Raw genomic sequence first — 16,429 nt, 5'->3', positions numbered from 1 at the left:
GTGGGAGTTAGGGAGGGCGTGACCTCAAGACCCAAAGTGATGAGAATTCCATAGGCAAAGTTTCTAGGGTTCTGAGAGCAGAAGTCTGCTTAGACCAGCATGGGAGGCAGCACTGGGTGCCTGGGGGATCTGCGTCATTGCATTCATTTTGCATGATTAGGAACAAACCAGCTAAAAGAACTCACCGGGCCCTCAGAACAGAAGGTTCCTGGGTAACAGGCTGTTCATTTGTCTTTTTTATTCATGAACAAACCGTGTCTTTGAAAACACTAAAGTCATAATACAGGATCCCAGTTGGGTCTCGTCCTCTTTAGGAAGGAGAACGGTTGTTTTAAGCCAGTGCTTTCAAACTGTGGTTGTGACCTATTAATGTGATGACCCAATTTAATTAATCTTTGACCAGCATTTTTTAGTGGAATATAATAGAAAAATCTGAGTGCATCTCATGTATATAGTTTTGTGGCATTTTTGTTTTGGTTGTGTGTGTACAAGGGTATGCATGTGCTGGGTTGTAATGGAAAATGCAGTTCTTACTGTGGATCAGGCTCCAAAAGGGAGAAAAATACTGTTTTAGACAACTTTAAAAGGAAAAGGAGGGATTTATTGTGGAATGTAATTAGAAGAGCGAGCAAACACTGCCCAACTGTTTTTTTATAGGTTCTGCACATGCATGTGTGAGTGTGCATATATGAGCATGCATGTGTGAGTGTGTGCATGTGTGAGCATGCATGTGTGTGATCTGATTCTGCCATGATGTCTAGGCAACAGTGTCCTTTCTGCTAAGAATGAGAAGTCATTAGATTCAGAAGTTTATTTCAGGAGACGTTACTTAGTATAATAATAATTTCTGAGAATCTGATGGGCGATCTTACAGCCCCAAGTCAAGGCTTTTGAGATGCAAAAGATGCACTTCTTGCCGTTGACTTAAAATCGTAAATAAGTCCTCAAATTTTTTTTTCAGGTCACAGTATCTTTGTGTAGGCATAAGCTGGTCAACTCTACAATGGTAGCATAATTTCACAGGATTTATACCATGAAGAAAAAGTGTCAACTGAGTTATTTATGGTGCTTGGCTCTTCAGGGGGCAAATTCCCTGAATATATTTCCCTAATGGATCTCTAGAAAAGCACCAATGTTGCCTTAGGTTTCCAAACAAAATGAAAAATGTTTCTACCTTAGCTTTTCCTGTCAGCCTTTCAAATCTCCTTTCTGATGATGAGCTAAGTGTAGAAAACAAAGCAGCCACACCTCAGGGAGGCCAGAGGAAGTCCTCCCATAGGAAGATGAGACCCACGATGCTCAGACACTCAGAGATATTATCACCCATTAGTGGAACATTTATTAATACTTGTAAGGTGCAAAAAAGAGAGACAGTGATGTAAAATGACAGGCATCTTCTTCATCAGAGGTCTGCTTTGCAGCCCATGAGCTCAGTTGGTTTAAGCAGTATGTTCCACAAGGCTGAGGATTTCACCTCCCACACAAAGCAAGGACCTTGATCTTCAGTAACGCATGATGCTTCCGTCAGATTTTTATAAGTACACACTGTTGGCCATAGGAGGCTTTAATTATTATCCCTTCCACGGAAGCAGATCACCACCACCTCCACCACCACATCGAGAACAATCGAAAGCATATACGCTCCTGATGCTTTGTTCAGAATGTCAGGTGACTCAACAGTTGGTCTGAAAATGAATTCACCTGAGAAGCATATGACAGGCAGATGGTGACAAGACTTACTCAAGGAAGAGAGAGAGCAACAGGAATGCTCCACGTTTAAGGAACCAGAGCATGTTCAAAATGGAGCGGGGAGCTCCTTATGAGATCTGACAGGCTCTCTTCCTGATTTGAAAGGGGTCCTGCAGAAGCTGATATGGTTCTACAGTTGAAAGCATTAGGTTTACCTTCCCATGTCCGCTGACACTTTCATGGGGACTTATCTTATCCTGGGAGTTGCTAATTCTTCCCAAACCTGTGTTTCTGGGACTTGCAGTTTATTCAGCAGAAACCTACCCAGTCTGTTTTTACTTGACTGAAAGCAGTTTATTCAGCAGAAACCTACCCAGTCTGTTTTTACTTGACTGAAAGCAATGAATCCACAGACTCTTTCCTCATAAATATAATGCCCTGGGAGAGACTGCAGCAGCAAACCAGACAGAGAAGGTTCCCAGGGCCCCAGTACCTGGCACAGTGCCTGGCGCACAGTAGGCACTTAATGAATATTCATTGAATGAATACGTGATGATGACTGGGCTGAGGTTGTCCAGGTCACAGTAGGGTTTCTTCTACAATGTTTTGGGTCTCTGAAACCAGACTTCCGTCTCATCGGTCAGCAACAGTATTTAATTTTTCCTGGCCAATGTTATACTTGAATTTGATTCATACACTAAAAATTATAGACCATTATAAATATCTTGAATTTCCTCTCTGGATACCTTTTTCTGGCCAAATCTTCATAGTAAAGAGATGTGAAGCCACATCGCACTATCCCCAACTTGCCTGCAAAGATTTACTAAAATAAAATAGAATTATCCATGTTACAAAACCAAAGAAAAGTTATGAAATTGTTTTGCTGTTCAAATGCAGAATGAGATTATTAACCATGGTTTTAACTTAGTTCAGTTCCTCAATCACAGTATCGCTTTGAACTTCCACAAATTGTTGTTTTCTTTCATTCAAAATATGACAGTTCAATTACCAAGGAGTTATTTTTCAATTAATAATTACTTCAGTTCCTTATAAAACATGAGCTAACACTCTCATCAATTTTTATCCACAATTATCATATCATTGCTTAAGAGTCCCCATTTCCAAAGAAAATATTTGTAACAGCACAGTGGAAAACAAGGAAAGATCTCATTTTATAGGTAATTGTAGTAAAAGTAATAGATAATTGAGTAGCTTATACATTGTATCTTATTGTAATTCTCAGTGGCTGAATGCTAAGCAGTTTAACTGCCTTTGAGCTATATATTTGTAAATGTGATTAAAACATACAGTCTCACAGTAAATTTAAATGGCTTATTAAAGGCCTTTACATGGCAACAGTATCATATGTCAGAGATGAATGGTGTTTCTAATTTGCTAGCCACTTGGGTCAAGTTTACTTTAAGCAGGAAGCATATTTATACAAGTAATCGTAACACAAATGATCTCTTGGGAAAAGCCGTTTGTGAGGGTTTAACATTTTTGAAGTATGCTTTTGTATATCTTCTAAATGGGCATTTAATAGGCATTGGGCCAAAGCGCCTGGAATTCACGCTCCTTAACACAGCGTAACTGCCGATGCTGCCCAAATGCTCAGGAAGACTGGGGGTGGGAGACAGGGGGTTGCGGTTTTTAAGGATGAGGCAAGAGAGAGGTCAGGGGTTTGAGCCACCGTCATTTGAATAACCTTCTGTGGGATTTTGGTGCTTAAAGTATGGGGGGTAGGGGTGGGGATGGGGGGAGGCAGCAGCATCTACAGCACCTGGGAGCATGTTAGAAATGTAAAACCTGCACCCCAGACCCACTGAACTAGAATCTACACTCAAACAAGATCCCAGTATGACCTGTGAGCACTGCCCTAGGACCCCAAAGCCCCTGCTTTCTGGTGGCCAAGCACTAGTCATGACATCCCTTTCTCTTTCCTTCTCACTTCTAGAATCATCCTGAGCATGATTCCCCTCAGCCCGTGTTTCCCTTTCTTTCTCTTCACTCCCACATCCACTCCCCGGACCCAAACGGATTTACCAACATCCGATGTCCTTGCTTTTATCAAGAACCCATTTCTCCTGCTCTCCACCTGACACCATTCAGGGACTTCCTGCTACCAGGTAACCTTGGGAAAGTCAAGGCATCGTAGCGGCTCCCAGGGCTTTGCGTTTATTCTGCTTTCCTGTGGCTGAGCCTCCCATCCTTCCATTATTTGGCATTGAGATCGGTCCTCTAAATTGTCCACCAAAATCCCATCTCATCTCCCCTGGCCATTTTAATCCCTTCTGTTCTTGAGGGGGGGTTTCTCCATCCCTGTTTGTACTGATGGAACGCTGCCTTCCTCTAACCTAGCTGTAAGCTTCTCTGCTAATATTTGTGGGGTATTGAAAGGATGAAAGGGAGTCATGCCAGATGTTTGGGGGATCACAGACAGAGTTTGTTCAGAGGAGGGAATCATATGCAGTTATTGATGACCCACTTGGCAGCCCCTGAACACACTTCCTTTGGCCCCACCTTTGCATTGAGAGGCTCAGCCTGCAGCAGGTGCCCAGAGGCAACGGACATCCAAACCAGACCCAGACTGGCCAGCCAGTTGGCCCCTAGAAGCAATTCGGTCCCTCTGTTCCAAACTGTGCAGGGGTAAAGGGCTCTGCAAAGAAGTGAACTGGGCATTTAGAAGCGCATTGCTTACAAATTCAGGCTCTGTAGGCCAGGGGTTAGCGCAGCCAATGGTCAAGGGAACAATCTGGGGTCAACCAGGTGAGGACTCCTTCAGGCTCCTCTGGAGTGGTCAGTACCCAGAACAGATTTCTTTAGTCAGAGGAGACGGGCAGGGGAAGAAACAAGATTGCTTTCTGCCCATAGTGAGTCCGAGGACCGCGTTTGCAGCTCCCATTCTTCTTGAGACCAACGAACCAGTTCTTCTCTGCGTGCTTCTTGGATGTGTAGGTGTTGTAATGGTTTTCCTCCAGCCTTTCCAGGAACAAACATTCCTCGTTTGGTGTCTGCTAAAAAGATAAAACCAAAAGAGAGCAGAACTGTTAGTGAGTGGTTTTAAATGGGGTTCCTCTGTTTATTGCTGCATGGCCTTGGGCAAGTCACTGAAGCTCTCTATGCCTCAGTTTCTTCTTCAGTAAAATTGGGATAATAATGGGACCTATTTCTGAGGCCTTAGAACAGGACCCAGCACCTAATGAGCCTTCAATATACATTTGCTGATATTGTAAGCTCTCCTTCCATTTGCTGTCGTCTGGAGCCCACAGTCTCCCACTGGGGAGATCCTGAATGACTATAAGCACCTGAAGGGCAGGGCTGGGCCTTTTGTCTCTGTAAACCCCTGGCACATAGGCATGACCATTACCAAAATAGGTCAAACCAGACTGTGATGCAGTAGGGGCTTTTAAGTTTGGGCTTGAATAAATGAAAACCTACTAATATTACTTTTCATCCTGGTGATTTTCACCAGCAATGTCAGAATTTTACCTTAGTGTTTTCATGAACATAAATGCTATGACAAAATGTATTCTAAGCATAAAACATATCCTAGAACTTAAAGTTTTTTAAAAATGAAAACAGCTTTATTTTTTGCTAGTTATAAAAAAGAATTGTACTTTGTAAAATCACAACTTTGCTTTAAAGAAAGAAAAACCATTCCCAAACCCCACCCACCAAGATATAGGCAACTGTTAACAGCTGCTTTTCTTGAACATCCTTTCTTACATCTTTACGTACATATGCGTAGAGAGACATAGATAAGGCCATATACATATAGACTTATGATATCATCCAAGTGCCATGCTGTATCTGCTGTTTTAAAAATGGGCAATAAACCTTTGAAAACATATTCAATCTCACTAGCAAGAAAATTCAAATTAAAAAATGATTTAATATATGTTGGCTATATATCTGCGAAGAGCAAAAAGATTTACAAGTCTTAGTATTGGTGAGAGTGTGGGAAATAGGCACTTACATTCACTGTTGGTAAGATAACTTGGTGGGAACTTTCTGAAGGTTGTTTGGCAACATGTATCAAAATTTTAAATATGCATTACCTTTGACCCAGCAATTTTCCTTCTAGGAATTGACCCATAGGAGATAGTTGAGCAAGTATAAAACTGTATTTTCAAGGATAGTCTTTGAAGCATTGGATATAATGGTAACAAATTAGAAGTCACCTAAGTATCCATAGAAAGGTGATTGGTTACGTGGAGAGTGGTACATCCATACAGTGGAATCCAATGCAGCTGTAAATTTATTAAGCTGGAAAGATAGTTACAACATATTAAATAGTACAATTACTTTACAAATACTATGAACCACTACTTTTTTACTTGGAATTCATCTGTTGGAGAGGGGGAGGAACCCAAGTTATTTCAACTTTCTATTTGTCAGGATTTTAGAATATATGTATTATAGTTGGATATAAAACAGTTAGTTGTATTGAAAAACTCTCTTGCTGTACGTTGACTTTGCTCCAGTTCCAAGTCAAGTGATCTTTATATTATCTCTTCACCCACAGTGGCTGGTGATTCCCTTTCTGGTGGCTTCCAATCCTATTGTTCATTGTTCTCTATTTGTGGGCGTGTGTGTCTCATTAGACTGGAAGCCCCATGAAGGGAAGAGATGGAATCTCGTCAGCCTGATGTCTGCCCCCCAGACATGAGCCTTGCAAATAATAGCTGCTCCCCAGCTAGGTGGTAAATTTAATTTGATTCTTGAGATCAAATAAAGCACGCAGTAAAGTTATCTTGGATTAGTAAGACATTGTGTAACAGGAAGTATCCTGCTTCTTATTCATTTGTAGTCTAGTGCAATGACGGCTGGGTGAGACACTTCGGATCATTTTAGAACGAGCTGGGACATAGATGTAATATTTAATCGAGTGACTCTGCTGCCTCTGGGGGAATTCGGTCCAGACGGGAGTGTCTGATGCTCATTATCAGGGCTGCAGGGAAGTAGGCAGTTTCAGACCTGTGTGGGTTGCCCACTGTCCTGCAAGGAAGGGTCACCCCATGACGCCCCTCAGTAGGCGTCAGGCCTGTGTTCTGTGACGAAGCTGAGGACGGCCACGTCCCCCACCCGATGTCTCTATTACACTAGAGCTGTTGACACACGCAATGGCTGAGTCACAGGCTGAGTCAGCAGACCAAATCGGAGGTGCTCCGTCCGTCCCTCAACCAGGATGTGTCAGCACTTGCTATGCACTTGGTGCAATGCCAAGGGCATAGGGATTTATGGTTGATTCATGCCTATTGTTTTAGTTGTCTTCTTTTTTATATTTAGCATGCTTTCTCCCCCCAGTTGCGTAGTTGATATATCCCCACAGTAGAAAATTTGGAAAATATAGGAAGGCATTTGTGTATTATAAAATCAGCCACTTACTGCCTCCACAGATAAATATATTAATATTTTGGTATAAAATATATTAGTATTTTGTTATATACTTATTTTTTTAAATAAATATATCCTTTTCGCACACACACAATTTGAATCAGGATAGATTAATACCTAAAACTGGTTAAGAACATGAGGCAGAGCTCTGAGATATTTTAGAACTTCCCTGATCAATGGGGAAATATAAAAACTATTAGGCATAATATATTAACATCACCTTCTGAATATTTCAGGTGAACTACAGGAATGGCTAGCACTGTGGTGGGAGACGGGACGTCTGGAATCTACAGAAAATTGGATTTGGGGGATTCTCCCTCAATATTTTTATATAAGTAAGAGAAGCTTATAAGAAACCTGAAAACTCATTTATGGGGGAAAAACCATAAAACTGTAACATATAACCTAAGAAATAATGAGGATAAGGGATCTATAAACTGATTATTTGTTTTACAGCTACCATTGCTGGAGCACCTCCCATGTGCCAGCCACACCGTGGGCGAGTTCCGGGCCTCGTCTCTCTGACTCCTGCTAAGCCTGCATGCGGCAGTTACTATCCTTTACTATCCTCATTTTAGACAAGGTTCAGAGTGGGTGAGTAACTTCCCAAAGTGGCAGAGGCATGAGATTCAATTACGACTCTGCGATTGAATGATTGATTGGGCGATACATTTTATTACCAATCAGAAGAACCACCTTTAAGAAAACCCATCTGCTCCCTATGTAGCAGTCACTGCCTAGCTCCAAACCCTTTAAGATTGTCCCAGTTGATCTGTATTTCAGCAGCCTACTAGAGGCTGCCAATTACTCTGATGATCTCGTCTCCTGACCACTAGTGGGCAGCTTGAAAAAACTGAACTGTGTTCACATCCTGAACCCTGGCTTCAAGAGAGGGTTTTCTGTCACTTGGCAATTTGATATAAGTTAGAGGGAGCCTCAGACTAAAATCCCCCTACTGGCTACTTTTTGTAGATATCTTCATGAAAGAGAAGAAAGGCGTTTGGCTTGGGCTGTGAATTATCGCCAAGCCTTAATTATCAGCTATTGAGATACAGAGAAGGGATCATTGAAATCCAGAAATAATTTCAAAACCTGGGGCCATTGGCTTCAGCTCTCTTTCCTGTCAAATCTTTTACCAGAAATTGAATAGGGGTAAAATCAGATTGCTTTTCTATTTCTGATCTTTTCCTGCAAAGACCAATATAGACTGAGTCAAACCAATGTAAGGCATAACTAGGAGAGGGACGGAGTGGGAGATGTGGAGGATTTTAGCTCCTGAAGAAGCTCTTAGACTGCTTCTCTAGGTCAGGGGTGTGGCTCATTCATCTTCACATGCCTCTAGTAACTAACAGTACTTAGACACATGAGGCATTTCATAAATGTTTGTTGAATTAAGTTATTGAACTGTTTATCCTCGTAGGTGACAGATCCAGTATAAAACTGTTTTCAAAGTTTTATGCATGACGCATCAACTACTGGAGTGTGGGTTCTGCAACTTCTGTAGCACGCATAGCACGTAGTGGGCTCAAGAAACATTTTTGGAATGATGGAACGAAGTGGGACCAGGCATCCTGAAACGAGTGACTGATGAGTTACTGAAATTTCAATCAATGTCTCCTCTATGTCTATGTGATAATACGTTTGAGTATTTTGAGAGAATACCACAAGAAGCTCTTTTATGTTTGTGCCTAAAATAAGGCAGAGGAGAGGGTGGGAATCCTGCTGGAAAAAATAACAAACAGAGACTAATTGTTGGTTTATAGTTTGCATCACTCAACGTAACAAGATTTCTGGAAACCTCAAACCTTGGCCACGTCTGGAAGCACGTCAGCCTCATACTTACTGAGCCGTACAAAAGCCCGTCGGTGTCCATGGCCAAGTACTGGCCAGTCTCGGTACTCTTTATATACACCTCCCCCACGCTTTCCGCACTGAGCTGCAGCTGAACTGAAATAAAAATAACACGAGCAAAAGTAAATAAACACTAAGCCTTTGCCGATAGGGCCTGGCAGCCAGGACAGTTAGCCACGGAAAATTCTGCTCATTCATTTCACAGAGCCCTCAAGGATGAGCCTGAAATTAATCAAAACATAGAAATACAGTTCCTTTTTCTTTGCCCTCCAAAGAAAGCTGTCCGTTGGGAATTATGTTCTTGAGAGAAGAAGAGATGATGGCAGGCGCACCCACCAGTCCCCGTTTATTACAAAATGACCCCACGTGCACTTCCACTGGGCCTCATGGCTATCTCTTTTCTGTCACCTGAAGGGAAATAACCACGGGGAGAAATGGCACTCACTTCCCTGGGCTCTGTCGTCCCATGGATCCTGGGGTGCCCCAGAGTGGGCAATGGCCAGCCTGAGTGTATTCTGCTCATTTAGTGACCTGCTTTGGGGAGGTGCTTTTTTAGGGCCCAGGTCTTCCAGGTGTGGGAGCTTCTCCTCGACAGATTGTTATCTTTTTAAAGCTGATAGTGTGATTTTCCAAGACAGAAGGGATTCCCAGAAAGTTGGATTAGCTGGCACATCTGAAACTCCGGGAACTCACCCACAGTGAAGTTCAGTCTACCCGCCCCCCGCCACCGCCCACCACCACAACCCAGCTGGGGTAAAGGCAGAGGGAAACTCCCCACTCCTGATGGGGAAAACGAAGCTGTTACCTGGAGAGGCAGGGTGGGAACAGTGGTTCTCACCTGGGGGCAGGCGATATTGTTCTTCAGGGGACATTTGGCCATGTCTAGAGACATTTTTGTTGTCCCAGCAGGAGTGGGATGGTGCTACTGGCATCTAGCGAGTAGAGGCCAGGGATGCTGTGAAACATCCTACAATGCACAGGGCAGCCCTTCACAACAAGGAATTATTCTGCCCAAAAAGCCACTGGTGCCGAGGTTGAGAAACCTGGAGGTTGGGGGCGAGGTAGTGAGTCACCATGAGTTACACCTCCCCGCTTACACTGACTGACACTCCCCATGTGGCTTTTCCACGGCTAGATACCTGCTTGGAGCCCCATACCCATGTGATGATGATTCATTTGTTCTTTCTCCCCAGGGTGGCTCTGGAGGGGGATGCTTTGATGGTTTACATTTGGGAATCAGAATTAATGCTGGACTCTTCTGGACAATTTCTTTGATCATCCGACTGTCATGACCATCATTCAGACTAGAAGTGAAATCTAGACCAGGGGCCAGTGAGCAACCAGTAGCTCTGCAGGAGGACGAGCTGACCTCCCTAGGGGTCAGCTTAGTCAGAGGCTGACGAATAGGGCCAACTGGAAGGAACAGGGGGCTTTGGCTGGCGCATCTAGACCTGTCCTTGCTTTTTCTTTGTTTCCATTTTTTACTTAATTTCTTTAGATAGGAAATACATTCACATGTTTCAAACTTTGAAACAATAGAAGAGGAGGCAGTGAAAAGTCTCTCTCCCACCCCACCCCCCCACCCCCGCTTCCAGCCTCCTACTCACAACTGATGGGGACACAGCAGTAAACAGGACAGACAAGAGAACCTTGCCCTTCCTCCCAGAGTACATCCTCCTGGGGGACAGAGGCAAACAAGTAAATGCCTCCCAGATGTATTTTATGTAGATCCTTCTAGAGAGATTTCATGTGTTTATGAGCACATACATGTTACCCCTTCTGCTCTTCTTTACACTGATGGTAAGATCGCACACACACAGTTCTGCACCTGGTTTATTTTTGTTTGTTTTTTTTGTGTGTGTAACAACTACCTGGAGATCTTTCCACTTCAGTACTGAAAGAGTTAACCTCTGTTCTTTTGCCAGTTGAATTGTGTTCCATTATGTGGCTGTACCCTAACCATTTAGCCACTTCCTTACTAGTACGTCTGTATTTTCTCATTTTCCTCTGTTTTCCTTATCTTCTGATTCATACCCGGGGTCATAGGTAGTTACATCACCCTTACTGAAGATGCACTTCTCTTGCCCTTGGAAATCTTTGCCACAGAGACGCAGGACCTCGTCTGGGTTCCTGTGGTAAGTGGAGGTTATTTAATACAGGAAGGAAATTGGAAGCCACCAATCTCCTTTCCCACAGGTCCTCCTAACTTTGGTTAGCTCTGAGAATGTAGTCATGAGAGAACAGGCCAAAAGGCCTCCATTGTGATCCGGACCCTCCCCGTTTACGCCTCAAATCATACTATTTGCTCACTCAGACACTCTGCTCTACCCATTTGACTCCTTTAACGCACCATATTCTTTCCTAGCTCAGGATCTTTGCACGTGCTCTACCCTTCAGCTGGCACCTTCCTCCCGCTAATGTTCACAAAGTTGGTCCTTCTCCTCCAGGCCTCAGCCTAAAAACTCCCTCCTCAGAGAGGCCTTTCCCACCAAGTACCCTGTAATACTCTGTACTAGAACACCCCACTACCCCTGCCAATGCCACAATTCCCCACATTGTCATCTTTCTCGCTTCCTTGTTTGTTTCCTTCATGACATTTTTACAGCATACAATTATTTTTCTCCTTTAGGGTTCACTTATTTATTTCTGCCTCCCCAGGAGAACGTACATTTGGGAGAAAGGGCAGGGATCTTATCTGTCCTGTTCCCCGCTGGATCTCCAGCACCTCACACGGTGCCTTGCTCTCTGGGGACAGCCAACGTATATTTGTTGAATGAACGACGTTGGGCTAATGTTTGCAGAGATGATTCTGCAGGTCCATCATCAATGAGCTGGGTACTTTGAATTATGTTTCCATAATGCTTTGTGGAGTGAAGTCAGATGGGACCCAGAGGAGAATTATAAGGCCCCACACTGGGCTCTGCCACCAACCAGCTGGTGACCTTGGCCAGCCTATTTAACCTTTAGGCCACAGTCTCCTCTCAGTAAAATGGGAGGGGTTTAGATTCAGTCTCTAAAGTTTCTTCGGCTCTAGCCATCTATGAAGGAAGTAAATACATTTAATAACAATGCTGTATACAATGGAATATTATTCAGCAATGAAAAGGAACGAAGTACAGATACATACTACAATACGAATGAACCTTGAAAACATGCCAAGTGAAAGAAGCCAGTCACAGAGGACCATATACATGATCCCATTGAATGAAATATCCAGAACAGGCAAACTCACAGAGACAGGAAGTAGATTAGTGGTTGCCAAGGGCTGAGGAGGGGAGTGGGGGAGACAGAAGGGGGCATCATGGTTAAGAGTATGTGGTTCATTTGGGGGATCATGAAAATGTTCTAAAATTGACTATAGAGATGGTTGCACAAATCTCCGAATATAAGAAAAACCACTGAATTGTATACTTCAAAGGGGTGAATTGTATGCTATGTGAATAATATCTCAATAAAGCTTTTTTTTTAATGCTATTTTCATTGGACTTTATGGTTTTCAGCGAACTTTTACCTGCATTTTTCTATAAATTTCTCAGCATAATCCTCTATGATTAAGAGGGACCAAAGGAAGGGGATAACCATTTACCGAACACCTACAATGTGCCAGGCACCATGCTAGTTTCCATCTTGGTATAAATAGGGTAAAATTAAAGAGTGTGGGCTCCAAAATCTAACGGCATGAATTCAAATTATGGCTTAGCTGTGTATTAGCTGTGCAATCATTGGGAAAGTTATTTACCTCTATTTCCTTATCTATAATGATAGTACCTGCTTCACAGAATTGTGAGGGTTAAAAGATTTAATGTATGGAAAGTGCCCAGTACTATTGCTAACATTCCCACTGTACTTAGGTGACCTCACAGCATTCCCTGGACCAGGGTGGCACTGGATCTCTCCTACAGGCGAGGAGATGGAAGCTTGATAAGAACATGTTTTACCCAACATTATGCTGATAATCAGGGGCAAAACCATGACCAGAGCCCAGGTGTGAGTAATCCAAGTATCTTCTTTTCCTCTCTTTCATACAACACCTTGGGCTCCAGTGATGGGAAACATTGGTCCAAATCAAGCCATACTCGCTCCCCTTCTTGGGCCCCCTTGTATTCAAGGTCAGACATGTACAAGATGGCATATCCCATTTGTAGCCATAGAATGGAATGATGTTAGTTACCTGGGACTTCTTTCCACCTACCACCCAGATTTACAGGTATTTAGTCAAACACATTGTAGGTACTACAGAAATCCCAAAGGGCGGGTCCTTTTAGGTAATCAAGGAAGTTTTTTTTAATAGACTTTATTTTTTAGAGCAGTGTAGGTTCACAGAGAAATTGAGGGGTAGGACAGAAATTTCCCATATACCTCTGCCCCAACACGTGCATAGCCTCCCCCATTATCAACACGCCCCACCAGAGTGGAACGTGTAAGTGATGGACACATCTTTATCACCAAGGAAGATTTTTTAAAGCCTTTGATTTCCTAGTTCATTTCTGTTCCATGCCTTAAATAATCCCTATTCATCTTGCCGTGGGGGTGGGTAGAGCTGGATTTGCCAGCTGTGAAGTCCCAGCTCGACTGCGTAAAGGCCTCACGGAGGTAAACATGAGCCAGAGCTCATTGGCACAGGACTCAGCGCTCGGCCGCGAGCCCCAACACCAGGCTTGTTGCAGTGGTGAGAGTTCGTCTCAAGAGTTTCCTCTGTAAATATTATTTCTCCAGGATGTCCAAGTTTCATAGCTCATTTTCACTGGATTTCTTTCTGGCTAAGTTTCCTGAACATATATCCTTCTGCAAGCAGGGCTGGCAGGAAGGAGTAACACCCAGCCCGAGCTGCTCGTGTAACCAGTGAGGCGTCCCACTCCCTCGTGTGACTTCATTCCAGTTTTCCAAACCTACATCCTTTTGCAGCTGCTGCTGAGGAGAAGCGGGAAAGAGAGAGCTGGGGAAGGGGCGCTCAGAAAGGGAGGGAGGGGCTGACCACACAGCCTCACCTGGAGCTGCAGCTCTCAGGCAATGCGTCTTATTGATCGCCCTTTGTGTGCTGGGAACTGTGCTCAGAGCCAGACCAGGTTCCTGCCTTCGGGGGCTTCTGCCCGATTGCGGGTACAGACAGCCCTGCAAATAATAAAGCAAAAACTCTTTTGTTTTTCAGCTGAAAGCAAACAAAAATGCAACAGCAGCAACAAAAACTCTCTTTTTCTCTCTCTCACATACATATTTTTCTGTACAATGCAAAAAGCAAATTGCAAAAACATACTATAGAAAAAGCAAATTGCAAAAGAATTTAGTAAATATTGTGTGAAATATTTTGATGAAAATTTTGTGAAAAACACAGGACAATGTGCATAGCTCATAAATATATAGGGAGTAAAATATAAAAACGGCACTAGATACAGAACAAATTCATACCAGTGGCTGCTCTGGGGAGGAGGAGAGGAAGGGCCAAGACTGGGAGGGGAGTGGAGGGAACTTCCCCTTTGTCCTAATTCTTCATTTCTTTAAATACACAATTCTGAGGCAAGAGCAGCCAGCTTGTTAACTCTGGGTGAGAGGCTGCTGGATTTGTGGAATTCTCCTTTGTACTTTTTGGGGGCAGTACTTGACGTATAAAGCCCAGTTCTTAGTCAAGGGGCAAACACTTAGAGCTGGTCAAGATTCTGTTTCTTCCTCCTATGACCCCTGTGATGCTCTCTGACCCAGTGCAGGCTTGACTCCAGGTACCATTTAGACCTGAACATAAGTATCCACAGAAGATGAGTGTTCTTGGGGGCAGAGAGGGAACCAGGAAAGCTGGTGAGGCACGACAGGGTGAGGGGGCCACTAAAGCCACACCTTCTCTGTTCAGTTTCCTTTTCCAGCACCTTCTACCAAGTTAGGAACCAGAGCAAAGAGAGAGGAGCACCTCCTCTTTATCCCATGCGGGAGATTTAGGACCAGCTCTCTGTGAGCAGGAAGGTCAGTGGCGCTATAGCATCTCAAGGCTGAAAGAGTGAGTACTTTTTGAAAAACAAGACAGGTCGTTTAGTCCAAAGGGTACTTACTATTCCCCAGTTCTGAAGTGGGGACAGCAACTGGAAGAAATGGAGAGCAATTTTTGAAAAACTCTAGTGACAGGACATAGGTTTCTTAGAGAAATTCAAATTTATAAAGCACTCTAAAAATGTGCTGCAAGAAGGTTGGAAATGTTTGGTGGATTGGGACCACAGGTGTCCCCAACAGATGGCAGAGTCCCGCTCCTTTACTGGGAACGCATTAAGGTGTGCTGATCTGGGAATGGCCTGTTTATTAAAAATAAATGGCAAGTAACTGAAATGTACTTGATCATCTTGTGGATTATGCTCCTGCCTTGTCCCATGCTCATCCTTCAGACCCCTTCATGGCTCTTTACTTTGAGGGACCTACGTAAATGGGAACCCAGAGCTTTTGAGTGGACATGCTAGCCCCCTAACTAGGTGTTCCACTATTTTTCTGAGCAACTGTAAGTTGGTGTCTCTGGTTTTCTCTTCTGCTCCCCAAAGCCTTCCATTCGCTCTTAGCAGTACTTTATTCACAGTAAGACCCATGATCCCTTACTTTCCTAGGATAGAAAAAAGGAAAAGAAGTTATGAGCCTGCCAGTGCCAAGAGAAGTGAACTTTGGGGCATTGCACCATGTTTCCGAGCCCCGAGCCATCCTAGTATCTTCCTGTCCCACCCTAGGAATTTTTAAAGATAAGATTACAACTGGCGCATTCAGCGGGACAAGCGCGTGCAGACGGAGGTTCTGCTTCTGTAGCACGTCCTGGCCTTTAAGCCTGCTTTCCACCTCTGCTCTCCAGAGAGAGGCCAAGAGAGATTACGTGCCTGGTTTATTCTGGGTTGGAGACTTCCCGTCCTTCGCCGTGTTTACCCAAAGTGAGGTCAGCCTCATTCAGAACTCCGTGAGGTTGTTTTATGTCAGTGGCATTTATAATTAAAATGTAGCCACAAGCCGGGCTCCATAAAACATTAGAGAAAGACGGAGGAGAAAAAAAAATTGAGTTTGTGGAAAAAAAAATTCCAGTGGTTTGGAATTCATATATATGTGAAAAAGACTTTTCTTAGACTGTGTAAAAATGTCTACGTCTCCTTTAGGGTCTGAGAAAGGTGACTGGAAAATTCTGATATAGTCCATGGACTGTGTGATATTTTAAAAAGAAATTATATAGAAAAACTCCTTCTATATAACCAGATAAGGGTGGGTGGGGAGGAGGGGCGGGGAGTTCTTTGGCTTCACAGCCAACCGAGGTGAGAACGCCAGGCTGGGGAGAGCATTCCTGCTTGAAGAGCTGCCCGTCTCTCTGACTTCTGGCAGCAGGGCACAGATCTGCTCGTCTTGGACCTTTGAAAAGCCATCTTGACTTTCAGCCCAAGCTGATGGGGAGCAAAGTGCCTTTACCATCAGGTGCCAAGTCATAGCAAACCAGAGAATGAAAGTCTGGACTGTCCCGAAAACACGGGGCGGGAGGGATTTCACT

The 16,429-nt window shown here is 43.7% G+C and overlaps 1 protein-coding gene across 9 annotated transcripts in view; it reads right to left on the bottom strand.

Moving 5' to 3' along the window:
- Window positions 1-1,316: 1,316 nt before the first annotated feature.
- Window positions 1,317-16,429, bottom strand: part of FGF1 (fibroblast growth factor 1) — a 95,821-nt gene continuing 80,708 nt past the window's right edge. For 7 of the 9 annotated variants that reach the window (XM_046666753.1, XM_046666746.1, XM_046666745.1 and 4 more), the window contains 2 exons: window positions 8,930-9,033; window positions 1,317-4,703 (listed from right to left, as the gene is read on the bottom strand). In XM_046666753.1, coding sequence (XP_046522709.1) covers window positions 4,509-4,703; window positions 8,930-9,033 — 299 coding nt within the window. In that variant the 3' untranslated portion in view covers window positions 1,317-4,508. Of the gene's footprint in view, window positions 4,704-8,929; window positions 9,034-9,775; window positions 10,505-16,429 lie in introns of those variants that run through there. The other 2 variants (XM_046666754.1, XM_046666751.1) reach the window with 2 other exon arrangements.

The sequence above is a fragment of the Equus quagga genome, chromosome 7, assembly GCF_021613505.1.
Source record: "Equus quagga isolate Etosha38 chromosome 7, UCLA_HA_Equagga_1.0, whole genome shotgun sequence".
Lineage (NCBI taxonomy): Eukaryota > Metazoa > Chordata > Mammalia > Perissodactyla > Equidae > Equus > Equus quagga.
The sequence above is the reverse complement of the archived record's forward strand: the minus strand, read 5'-3'. Positions and strand labels throughout refer to the sequence as shown.